A 12,424-nucleotide genomic window follows, 5' to 3' on the forward strand; every position below is an offset into this window, starting at 1 on the left:
ACCCCGCGGGCCTCGCCTGCCCCACCGCGCCCCGGCCCGCCGCCTTGGCACCACCCCGGAGCCCGCTGAGCTCCCCATGGCACCCCACAGGGTCCCTTCAGCACCCCACACTCTGAGGGGACCCCCACAGCTCTGAAGGGCCCCCTCGATGCCTACAGCGCCCAGCAGCTGAGGGCCCTGCCAGCACCCCATGGTGGTCCCCTCAGCCCGCCACGGCCCCTGCCAGCACTCCATTGCCCCAGTGGCCCCCCTCAGCCGGCCCTCTCGGTGCCCACAGCACCCCACGGGCCCTGTCGGTGCTCCGCGGGCCCTCTCGGCACCTGCCTAGGCCCTGGCAGCACCTGCTGCCCCACAGCCACAGGGCTTCTGGCCCCCGGGGCCGCCCGGAGGTGATCCTGCCCGGCAGAGCGGGCTCAGCCCTGTGTGGCTGCCTGTCCACAGTCGCTGCCCGCATTAGCAAGGTGCGTTGGAGTCTGCTGGCTCCTCCGCAGCAATCCTGAGCTGCCTGCAGTTACGGGCTGCGCCAGCCGATCCAGCGGGACTGCCCAGGCCTGCGGGCCGGAGCGTGGCTGCTTGCGCGGGTGCAGTGTTTCAGGTTTTGTCAGGCATCTGTTGCATTCTCAGCATCGCAGTAATAACAGCTTATGTTTGTGAATGCGGTGTAGGCTTTTCTCTGTCTGGAGACAGAGTGAAGCCCCAGTGACAGACTGGGGAAAGTTTCACGCTTCCAAGTGCCCATAAAGGAAGGAGGAGCAACCCCTGCACCACTGAGACACGCACCCCTCCCTGGTAGAGGACGAGCTCCTTTGGTGCCAGCATAGCTCTGTCACTTTCTCTTGAAAATCTTTCTGCAGTTTTATTGGAGACCAAGGAATTAAAATAAGAAAAAGCTCCCCATTCTTTAGGCGAGGCATTTCCCCAGTCTTGCTGTTTTGCCTGAAGTACTGATGCTTTTGCCTGACTGCATCCCTGCCAGGTTTAACACAACGCACCTGGCTAATCCCGCACTGCTCCATACACTGCCCCGGGTCCTTCCCTTAATAATGTCACCAGCTAATAGCATCAGTCAGGGACTTTTTGCTGCAGGAAAAGCGTGACCACTGCTGTATTAAGAAGTGCTGTCACTCACATATGGTGCATGTTAGATTACAGTGCAGGAACAAAATACAACTACTCTTGCCTTTTAAGTCTAAAAGCAGGGCAAGCGAAGGAGGGAAATGACAGCAATCTAAATATGCTGTGTGCGACGTACTGCTTTTCTAATTGTTTCTGCAGCTTTCTTCCTCTTCTTCCTGCTGTCGTCATCTCTGTACTTAGAGATTCACATCTTTCCATTTTTTCCTTTCACCCAGAAACAAGGCCCATACCTGTATAAAAAAAGAAATCAGATTGAAACAAGCAGAGAAAAACTACCAAAGAGTCAGAGCTGTTAATCAATGCCATAGTCTTTCAAAACAAGAGATAATAATTCATGCTGGGAATATTCAAAACTGAACTGGAGGAATCCCAGGGATAAGATAACAAGGCACAATCCCTCAGAAGCCCCCAGGGAATAGATAAAAATACCTAATTGTTTTTTTTTTTTTTGATCTCAGACATCTAAATTATCCAATCGCATTGTGCAAGCTTATTCAGCAGATTGCTAACTGATCAGCCACGAAATCCTGCTGCACTTTGCATTGTGCTCCAACACTGAGCAGCCCACTGAAATTAATGAGACAATTCTCATCTCTCATGAGGTCAAACCAATTACATAGGCATAGCCAGAGGGTACTATCTGTAGTGGAAAAAAACAAAACAAAACAAAACAGTACCTATCAAGTTAGAGTTACACAACCAAGTGCTCGTCTGGGCTCCTGGCAAGGCCCCGATACCATTAGCTGTTATGAACTGGCTTGTGCAAAGGCATCAACTCTCTCAGGAGCCAAGAGGGTGCTGAAGTGGTTACAAAAGCACTTCACTTGTATGGTAGACAAATCTTGAGGTGTCCTTGAAGAGTCCTTCCTTTTGCAGGGTCAAGGCTGAAGAACAGAGCACAGTAAGAGCTCACGTTGTGAAGATTTTATTTGCAACTAAAAGGTCAAACTCTGAAGAAAGTAATAGGCTCAGAGCAGCGCCAGGACAGCTTTCCAATTGGGTCCAGCTCACTTACATCCTTGCCAAGGGAAGAAGAAGTTAATGCCCTGAGATAAGACCCTCATCACAATATTGTTTAATTACATAAGGCTTCTAGCGAGCCTCAGATAAGAACAGGAATTTGTCCGCAGTCCAGCTGGGTGCGGCTGCTTAGATCATGTTGTGTATTAGAATGGGAACTAAAAGCACGGGTTTATTCGAGGTGGTTGTCACATCATTAGAACTGGAATGAGTAAACTGATACTGACAACTGATTTAAAAGTTAACTCTCGTTTTCATGTGAGCAATAAACTAACATTTTCCTGACATCAGTAGCCCTAAAACTATCTATTGTTTTTCTTCAAATTGCATTAGGAACATTAATTGAGCCAAACTGCTACTGTGAAATCAGTAAGTAAATATTTTCAGAACTCTTTTATTAATGAAGAAACTGAAGCAGAGGGATGAATTGGCTCACCTAAGACTACAGAATAAGATCAGCTTCAGCTTTAAAATTAGCAAACAAATCCCTTCATTCCTAATTCTGTGTTTGTAATTCCTCTTGCAAAAAAGAATATTTTCCTTATTCCAGTTCACTTTCTTATAGATAAATCAGATCATGGATGACTCTATCTGGATTCCTAACTAATGCCTCACAGCAACAAAACTGGTACCTCCTTCCTATAAAAAAAAGTGGCCAAAAAGTGCTTTATTTGAATCATCTTCCTGGATATTTACTCCATAAATTCGTTGTTTCTCCAGGTTTCCTAGATATTCCTAATTTCTAGGTGATGTGCTATTCTTTACTTTTAACTTCACGTTAATACAGTTTATATTAATCCTTGATAATTTTTATTATCTCTATTTTGTAATCTCAAAATTTCCTCTTTCCCAAAAAAGTGTGACCTCGATCCTTACCCATTCAGCATGGGTTTGGATAATGTAACATCTTGTAACACTCGTGTGTGATTTCCTCTTTTGTTTTGTTTGTGATTTCTTACACACGGCTGAGTTTTATGTTAGCCTCTGGCTTGTGCTGTGGTTCTTGCACTGGGAATGTATTGTAAGTGCTGTGACTGGGTCATGAGCAGCATTGTTTGCTAAAGGTAAAGCTGGGTACATACAGTCATCGTTTAGGTCAATTAGGTTTCGTTCATCAATTGGGAATGTGCAGTGACTGTTAAGGAAGGTGCAGTACTTACTCACTTATGCCCCTTCTGCTACTGAGGTGTGCTTGCTCCCAGCTGAAGTGTAGCTTTCTGTTTGGGTTGTTGTGTGGCAGGGTACGCACCACGAGATTTTACCCCTGTGCATTTATTCACAGGATATGCTTGTAGCACTCGTGTCAGGGTGGGTTGGGGATTGAAGTGAGCGCATTGCTTTGCAGGGCGTGTTTACTTGATTATGTGTTGTATTCTGCAGGGTGTGTCGCTGACTGCATGAGGCATTAAACACAACTGCCATTCAGGAAAAGGAAGAAACATTTTAGAGAATGAAGAGAAAATGTTATAAAGCATTTAAAAATATCAATAGCAGCATGTGAGGAAATCTTTCTGAAGGAACAGGATGCGCATGTAGGTGAAGAATTCAAATACAAATGCTGTGCTAAGTATAATCAGTAATGAAAGCTCAGCCCTTCCTTTTAGGATTTTAGTAAGCTACATGTTGACAGTACTTTCCAAATGCCAGGGAACAAAAAAGCAAGCTTTAAGTCTTGTTGCAGGTTAGTATGTGTTTATCATTATCACAGATGTTATGCTGTCCATCTATTATTGTGAGACTGGACTTTAAATGGACAGTAGAATAAATTGGTATCTACTCAACTTACTACGTAATGTCCTTCTTTATTGAGTATCTGAGCTTTTTCCTTAAGAAGACATAACAACCACCTCTCTTCTTCCTGTTCAATATGCAGAAGAAATAATCTGATTATTTGATAGATCACAGGGCTGAGTACAGCTGCCGTGTGTATGTTTGAGTATGGAGGAGGGGGTCTGTGCAGCCACGTGGACTCTTCCTTGTCCTGTGACAGTGGGCAAGCACATCATTGGGCAATGCTAAGGGGAATCTAGCGCTCTTAAAGTCCCTAGAAAATTTACCCTGTTTTTAATATGGTTTCTCTTTGTTTGCTTGTTTGTTTTACTTTTGGGTGCCAGGAATTTACTATGGGAAAGTCACAGTGAGCAGAACATTTTTGTATTTGGTTTCTTTCTCCACTGTGGAAATGAACTCCACAAAGAAGTTTCAGCTTCTGTCACAGGCTTACCTCATGCTTTCACAGCATCCCTTTATTGATTAGTGTTTAATGTAGTTCAGGAGACTGCGAACACATGAAAGCTCATGACCAAAGGGAGATGCAAGTTAACAGTTAACTAGAGTGAAGTCCTGTAATAGAGGACTTTGAACACTAAAACAGAGGGCCAAATCTCAAAGAGATTTGGGATTAGCAGCAAAGAAGAGTTGAGGATTAGCACCTGATTCTCAAAGGGGGAATGCTCTGTAGTGAGTTAAATGCCTAAATTCCTTGTACACTGGAGAGGGATAGTTAGGAACCTAAGGACTTGGAGTGCCCTTAGCTAGTACACCAAGTGGCGAGGTGCCTACGTCAGCCAGTAGGAAATACTTAAGAGAAGGGAACATCCGAATATCTCACTGTGAAACTCTGATACAGGACCAAAAAGTGTTTGCTTACGGGTTTAAGTAACACGTTTGGCATGGGCACCTGAATCAGTCTTCTCAGTGAAAATATGCCTGGGAGATGAGCCACCCCCTCTACTTTAAATAGTGACAAAGTGCTGAAGAGCACTGCTCTGGAAGCCAGTTCTGGACCTTTGAACAGGGAGTGCTGCGAGAAACTTCAGGACGTTCAGGGGAAGGGAGGAAAATGTGCTCTGCCCAGCTTCTGAAAGCTGAGCCACGGTATAACCAAGAGCGCAAAATTTCTTGTGTTGGAATAGGGTGCCTGGTTAGGGCTCTTAGCTGTGAAACAGTGACGATACTGGGACTGGCACACTGGTGAAGGGGTCCATGACTTACTAATGTTGAATACCTATAAGCACATAAGCACTCCTGAGAGTTCCCTTCTGCTGTATTACTTTGAGTCCTACTCAGTCACAGCATGCCTAGGAAATTGGGTCCTTAAGACCTTACTGGCAAAAACCCCCACCTGATTTCTGGATGGACTTAGGCAAGAAGTAGCTGACAGAATTCAGTCTACCCAGAGCAGTGGGGCTGCTGGGCACAAAAAGGCGCCAGACCTTTTGGCGCCTAAAGAAGCTTTCACCAGAAACTGTAGGCATTTACAGCATCTGACGTAGCTGAGGAGGGGAGGCAGAGCTTTCCTGGGTTGCTCTCATGAGCACAGGCGCCAGCAGTCTGCATAAGTTGCACTTTGGTGCCTGAGTGCTATTTTGGATCTCTCCCAGAGACCTTGCACCGGCATGCTCTCAGTGGGGAGTCAGTGCGAAAGTCAGCAGGGGCTGGGGATGCTAAGTGCCTGGCTTGTTGCATCAAAACTGACCTTCTCAGAATGGGTGGCTTCTTCCTAGGTATGAGCTGTGGAAGCCAGCTCGGGCATCCAAATGCAAGGTCAGGCTGTGCTCAGGTCTCTGTCTAGCAGGAGGGAATGCTACCCTGTGGCCAGCAATACATGGAAACCAGCATTATTCAACAGAATGAGTATGTGAGGATTCAATAGCGCTGGGTCACCACAAAGGCCCTCAGGCAGTAAACAAGTTAACCAAACCAAATCCTTGACAAGGAGGAATTTTTCAAAGAAGGCGCTGGAGCTTTGTTGGAAGACTTGCCAATCCTACTGCAGCAATCTGTGGGTAGCCATTCATGCTACTGCAGCTTAGCAGGTTCTCACCCATCATTTGACCCATTGGACCGGCCGTGTGCGTGAGATTTGGAATAGCACTTCACCAACTTACTTCTGGCATGCTTGTCTGTGCTGCCTTATCAGCTTTCTCAGTGGTTTCCTCTAGATATTGTGTAGTGTTCAGGGAGCTGAGTAAGCCCAGTGGGACATTTCAGACAAGAGATACATACTCTTTTTTCATCTTTTTCATAGTAAGGATATGGATTTTTAATTGCTGCTTCTGTGATTTGCTAGCAGGCTGCTTCTTCTGCAAATGGCACTTGTGTTTTCATCATTCTCGCTTGGTTGCTTGGCAGTCCTATGATGGTCTGTGGATTGGGGAGGCTTTCTCAGTGCTAAAGAATCTGTTGCAGAAGTCAGGGTGTGACTAGAGAAAATCTTTTATAAAGAGATTTTATTAACCCTCTAACGAATGAAGCCAGAGGTCGTTGTCTCTGGCCTTGTGTTGGTTTCACCTGGAGCCCGTGGACTCAGCATTTCTGAAGTGTTATTGTTAGGGTATGATTTTTCAGTATCTGGCCTCCAATTTGGAGTGGGGTTAGTTTTGGGTGGTCGCCTTCAGATGACTTGCGATCCGATCTAGCATCTCTCCTTGTTGCTGACTTCAGCGATCTGCCATTTGGCCAAACAGAGACTCCAAACTGGTGGTTATCTCAAAGTGTTGGCTCTAGCATATATGAGATGGAGATGGAGAGAGAGAGTGCTGTAAATACACAGAGCATGCAAAGAAGCGTGGAAAGATACGAAAGAATGAAGAGAGAAACTGCTTGAGAAGTGAATGCCCAGCAGAAAGGAATTGGGAAGAAATGAGCACAGATATGTAGGCAGTCTTGTGCAGGAACTTAGAGGTGAGGATAAGAAGTTTCAGCCTATGGCAGAAGCTAAGAGGAGATGTATTTGGGGAGCTGATTCATCAGAAACAAAGCTCAAGTGAAAGGTCCCTTTCAAATGACAGTGTGCATAATCAGAAATCACTAAACCAAAGTGACTTGAACAAAGCAACAGGTAAACACTTACAGAAAACTCCCACTACCTTTAGAGGAAGCCAGGCCTAGCAGTCTCCAGACTTCACCCTTGCCAAAGAAGACCCCTTTCACCCTGCCTCCTATGAGGCCACTTCATGGCTCAAGCTTCTTGCAGAAGGAAGAGCAAAATACTGCCCTCCTCATGCTGTGATGATAATCCTGCAGTGGAGTTAGCCAGGGTTTATTTTAATTGGACTTTTTTACCTTTTTCCTGGCACTTTAAAGTTTATGAACAGAAAGGATCAGTCTGACTCAGAGACTGGGCTACTTCCAAACATTAATCTTAGCTGCCATATGTTAATGTAGTTTGGCTCTGCTGCATCCTATGGTGTAAAGTAAGGTGTCTGTACCCTTTCATCTCTGGTGTCAGAGGCTACTAAAGGGAATATGTCAGAGACACGGACAGATTGTGATCGCCTGATGTGCAATCTACAGGCGTTTGGCGAGAGTCTATGAGCAAGAAGGCCTAGAAAAAATCCATGTTCTGTTCTCCTGAAATTCATATTTTATCATTCTGCAATATTGGTTGCCAAAAAGATAATGTCCAGGGCAATTCTTTGGCCTGTGCTGACTCTGAAATCTATATACAGGTTTTGGTTATCGCAGTATTGAGCCCAAGGTAATAAACCTTGGCATATTAGGTTGGGTTCAGTGGTACACTATTTAGCCCCTTCCCTTTTGGTTGGCTTCGTAGTATGGGTATAACAAACACATAAACAAAGATGACTGTCCTGTTCATCGTGATTTTTCCAGAACTGAAACATGAGTCTCATCATTTGTGTTTCACTTTCTTCCATTCTCTCTCCCAAATGTTTCCATTCTACGGTAACTATTTTCAAATTTTATCCAGTCTTTGAGGGTGTACACTCAAAGTATTTGGTGTTTCCCTGCCCTTTCCTCATCTTCTTACTCATGCACTCTCTTCCCTGAAATCACCATGGGAACAACCCTATGCAAAAAGGGGAGAAGTTTCCATTTCTACTTATTTCAATGGAATTTCCCTGCTGCCCTTTTTCCATATCAGTGGATGATTTTTGCTAGTGACAGTAGCGTGAACAGCATCAGGAAGATGAAAACTTCATTACAAGGGCATTCACAAAGGGTAACATTAGTCTAGTGAAACTAATTTTCCTCAATTCCCTCTTAAGCCTATGTGCAGGGAAAGGTTTCCCCCAGAGGCAATTCAGAGCAGTAACCTCATTCCATGGAGAACACAGGGTACCCAGAGAGATTAACTCCTTAAACCTAAAACTTAAAAGCTTAAAAAGATTGAAATCCATTCTTGTCTTCGGGGGAGTTACAGCAGACATATACCTAGTCCATCTGTTGTAGATGTGTTGGCCTTTTGTGCTGACATGGAGAAAGATGTTCTCGACTGAGTAATCACTGGTTTATTGTACAGGACAATATCCCTCAGTTCTCTTCCCAGCTATGCAGCCAATTTTCTAAGCAGTTCTGAGCAGAGAGCCCTCTGGCCTTAGTTTTCTGCATGGCAAATGAGGTAAGTCATTATGTCAATTAATATAAGACTTTTCTCCAGGAGGACAGAGATTTGATGGACAGCTGATGGACATTCAACTATAGCTAGCAAAGGCTTAAAGTCGAGGTGTTGACTTGTGATAATGTGGGTTAACAATTAGTGGATGGATCCCTTCTGCTGCACGAGAAGCTAGACACACAGCTTTCCCATGCTGCAGGGAAATTTTCTGTGCACATTTTACATTTTCTATTTCCCCACTGCAGGTGCTGAAACAGCCAGGCCGACGTTTGTGAGCACATGACTGACGAACGGTACAGTACGTTCACTTGCCGTCCGGAGACTCGTCAGAGTGACAAGTTGGAGCTGTAGAAGATGGAGATGACTCATGACTGGAGCTTTATGTAAATGAGGAACCTCTTCTGATGCGTCCTGTTGTACCAATGAGGCCACATGAAGTTCACGTCAGTGATGTTGCGTTCCCATGTCCCCTCTGTCTTTGAGGCAGGGCAGGGAAATGGGGTAAGGTAGGTGTGGTTCCCCCAGAGAGGGCAATAGGTCAAAACTGGTAGTGAATCTGAATGTGAAACCCCGGGAACTGAAGATTCCTTCCCAGCAGCAATGCCCGGAGAAAGTTTGCTGTTGCCTTTTGCTGTCAATTGCAAAAGTGATTGGGCCTCTTGCCACTGACTGTAAATTCTGAGGGGGAGCCAGGCAAGGGGGATGTAGTGAATTTAGGCGAAGCGTTCTCTCCCTGGGAATCAATCAGTTCTAGTAAGATTTATGGGTCATCTGTGACATAGCTAATAAACTCATTTAGCTTATCCAAAGCACAAGAAAAAGTCCTGCTGCTAAGTGGCATAATACTGCATGCCTTCTCCTAATGGCCTCGTGTAGGCAGCGTATCCTAGGCAAGAGCCATGAGGAGGAGTGGAAGCGTGAAAAAGCAGTGCAGTTGAATTGTGTCTATCCAAAGCCACAGATAATATTATTCCAGGTGGAGGACCAAATTCTCTGACTCACCCACACAAAAATCACGCTGAAGTTTACTGAAGACAATGGAATGAATCTAATGTAAAACTAATATGAGAGAGAAGAATGCCAACCTCCAAAATGTTGACCTCCTTAGCTGTCTTATTTCTGGGGTGCCGTGACTCATATGTATGTATATTGCTAGCAGATACAGCATAGTCCAACTACTGCAGATGACTGCAGAGAGCCAAAAGGTATGAAAAAGTCGACAAACTAGAAAGGATTTGTCTTGCATTAGGTATGTTGTTTAAAATCAGAAGGAAGATTTAATTGACTCCAGTGGGAGTTTTGCTTGAGTAAGGACTTAAGAGCTGAAATGAGAGATGAAAAAAAACCTACCTTGCTAGCCCAGAGCTCACAGAAGAGTGACTCCCTTTATTTACTCTGTGTAATTCTGTTCAGACAGATGCAAGTAACTTCCCTCAAATCCTTTCAGAGCCCATATCACTTTTTCTCAGTATTCAGCATGTTTTTTCTTATATATGATTCTGTTCCTTCATCTGTAGATATTATCTGACTGAACCACTATACAAAATTTTTCTCATCCATTACATTCATCCTAATTTGATAATGCTCAGTACATTTAGTTTATTTACCTTTGTCTTGTTTTTTCCTTTTCTAATTGATTCAGACATCCATCTGTGGCAACCAGTCCTACCTATTTTAACCCTACTCTCGTTAGTATTGCAGCTACAGAATTAATGTGTGCTTTGACTTCCAGAGAAGTCTGCAGTAAACTTCCGAGACAGGTGATGAATTGATTCAACTCTCATTTCTCACTGAGTTTAAAGGTCAGTCTTATGATGCTAAGAGTTCCTCCATGAGCTAAGTCCTTCATATATTTTTGCTCTTTTCATCGCCTGTTCTCCACTCTGTCCCAATGTATCAGCCAATGTAATGGCTGATAATTACACTCTTTTCAATGGTGTATCTCCCGGTCCATTGAAGGTAGGACTTTTTTCTCAGCAGAAAGCTGACTCATAAGGTATGCTGCCTTCTATCCTTAGAAAAAGTGAGTCACTAATGGATTTTTCATTATACTTTCAAGTACCATAGACTGAAATTTTGTCCTACCAGTCTAGTCCTGAGGTAGTGTTTGGAAGTCTTTTTGATTTGGTATTTTAGTTATGTCTCAGTGAGGCTCTGTGAGATACAATAGATGCTGTACAAGGAGCTGTTTTGTGTTACATGCTATGAGTATTCCCATTAACTTCAGTAGTGCCATGGTTTCACTCTTTGTGTGCTGTGTGCTTCCTGAGCTAAAAACCCACAAAACTCCCTTTACACCTGCATCATAACATGTTCAGCATCTGTTTTCACCCAACACAAATAGTTTACAGTTGTTTTTCAGAGCTGTGTGAAAGCTGAGGAGGCTGGGACATAACTAAAATAATGTGAATCCCAATGGTACTATTGCATTAATAGAAATAGTCCTTTTGTTTGGGCAACACTAATTTGGTGATCTTTCAGACACTCAGTGAAGATTCACCAGTTCTCACAATGGCCCATGGCAGAAAGCTAAATGCTATTATTTCTGTTTTATGAACTAGGGAATTAAGGTTCGGGCAGATTAAGTTGTGTTAGGCAGGCAATAGAAGTATTGTGGATGGAACCCAGGAGTCCTGTACATTTTTTTTTTCCAATGCAACAATATTTTGTATCAAAGGTTTTGCTTTGGCAAAAGTACTTTGAGGGGGAAGGTCTGAATCTCTCTGATGATACTGACAGGAGCTGTTATTTAAAACTGTATGATGAAGATGCAAAAGGGATGCTGTTAGCGTGGTTGCTTTGTTCTTCATTACACAAAAGTGGATATGCTGCAATGACAAGTTTGTAAATCATAGTTAGTTCCGTTCTCACACCACCCAATAACCTTACAATCTCTCTGTCAACTTCCTGAAGACCTTGGGAAGCTATAATTTGTGATAAAAATGGGAGTTAAAATGTTACATTTATATCAAAGCTGAAAATTTGTGGCTGGCTGACCTTTTCATTTTGAGCAAATGCACTCATTTCCTTTACGTTGCTTACTGTTTCCCTCTGAAGCTTGGCATAATAGGAAATCCTCCATGATTGTTCTCCTTAATCAGTGGCTCCATTGTGCCGGCTTCTGTTCCTTTCAGTGAGCAGTGCAGAGGATCTCGCCATGCTCCTAATGGGGCATCGCTTTCTGTGCTGTCAAGCATCAGTGCCCCAGAAACTCAGACGTTTCAGTTCAGCTGCCCTGGATGAGAGCGGTGTATGCTAAATTCAGTATGCTGTCAGAATAAGGAAACAGCCCCCTGATTTTCAGTTTAGAAAAACAGAAAAAACAAGCACTCACCGGGTTTTACAGTGATATTTCCCAGTGTTTGTGATTAGGCTTAGATGAATAATGAAAATGAAGTGTTCGTAAATATAGATTTTGCTTCATTTCCATATGTGGGTAATGTCATTTGTTGTCATGTCACTGCTAATATTTGCATAGTCATCTGACAATTATAAGGAAGGTGTACGAATCTTTAGGACAGATAACTTCTCCAGAAATATGTTCTGAAATGCCTACTAATTATGACTAGCACATCGTTTTTTCATTTTTTTATTTATTTCTCTTTGTCATCCAGTCAAGGGACAGACATTCTATGTTGTGACTGTACACCACAAACTGCAGATGGTGTAGCATTTGTATACATGCCTCTTGCTAAAAATTAGGCAAGTATTTAGAAATAAAAGATGTATTGGCAATAGCTTAAAACAGTTTGTGAAATAAAAGAAAGGCTAAAGTTGCCAAAAAAGATTATTTGTATTGGTAACCTCTACTTCGTAAAGCATAACATAAACAAAAACATAGTGACGGGCCGGTGCTCAGGAAGAGCTGATGGTTCACCAAGTCTTATCTTTTGCTTCCTGTTGCAG

The 12,424-nt window shown here is 43.6% G+C and overlaps 1 protein-coding gene across 1 annotated transcript in view; it reads right to left on the reverse strand.

Moving 5' to 3' along the window:
- The window catches only part of ERGIC1 (endoplasmic reticulum-golgi intermediate compartment (ERGIC) 1), a 72,269-nt gene extending 60,641 nt beyond the window's left edge, over nt 1-11,628 (reverse strand). The window contains exon 1 of the mRNA XM_009318553.1: nt 11,561-11,628. Coding sequence (XP_009316828.1) covers nt 11,561-11,628 — 68 coding nt within the window. The remainder of the gene's footprint in view (nt 1-11,560) is intronic.
- Between the last annotated feature and the right edge of the window lie 796 nt (nt 11,629-12,424).

Source organism: Pygoscelis adeliae, unplaced genomic scaffold, assembly GCF_000699105.1.
Source record: "Pygoscelis adeliae isolate BGI_AS28 unplaced genomic scaffold, ASM69910v1 Scaffold42, whole genome shotgun sequence".
Classification (NCBI taxonomy): Eukaryota; Metazoa; Chordata; class Aves; order Sphenisciformes; family Spheniscidae; genus Pygoscelis; species Pygoscelis adeliae.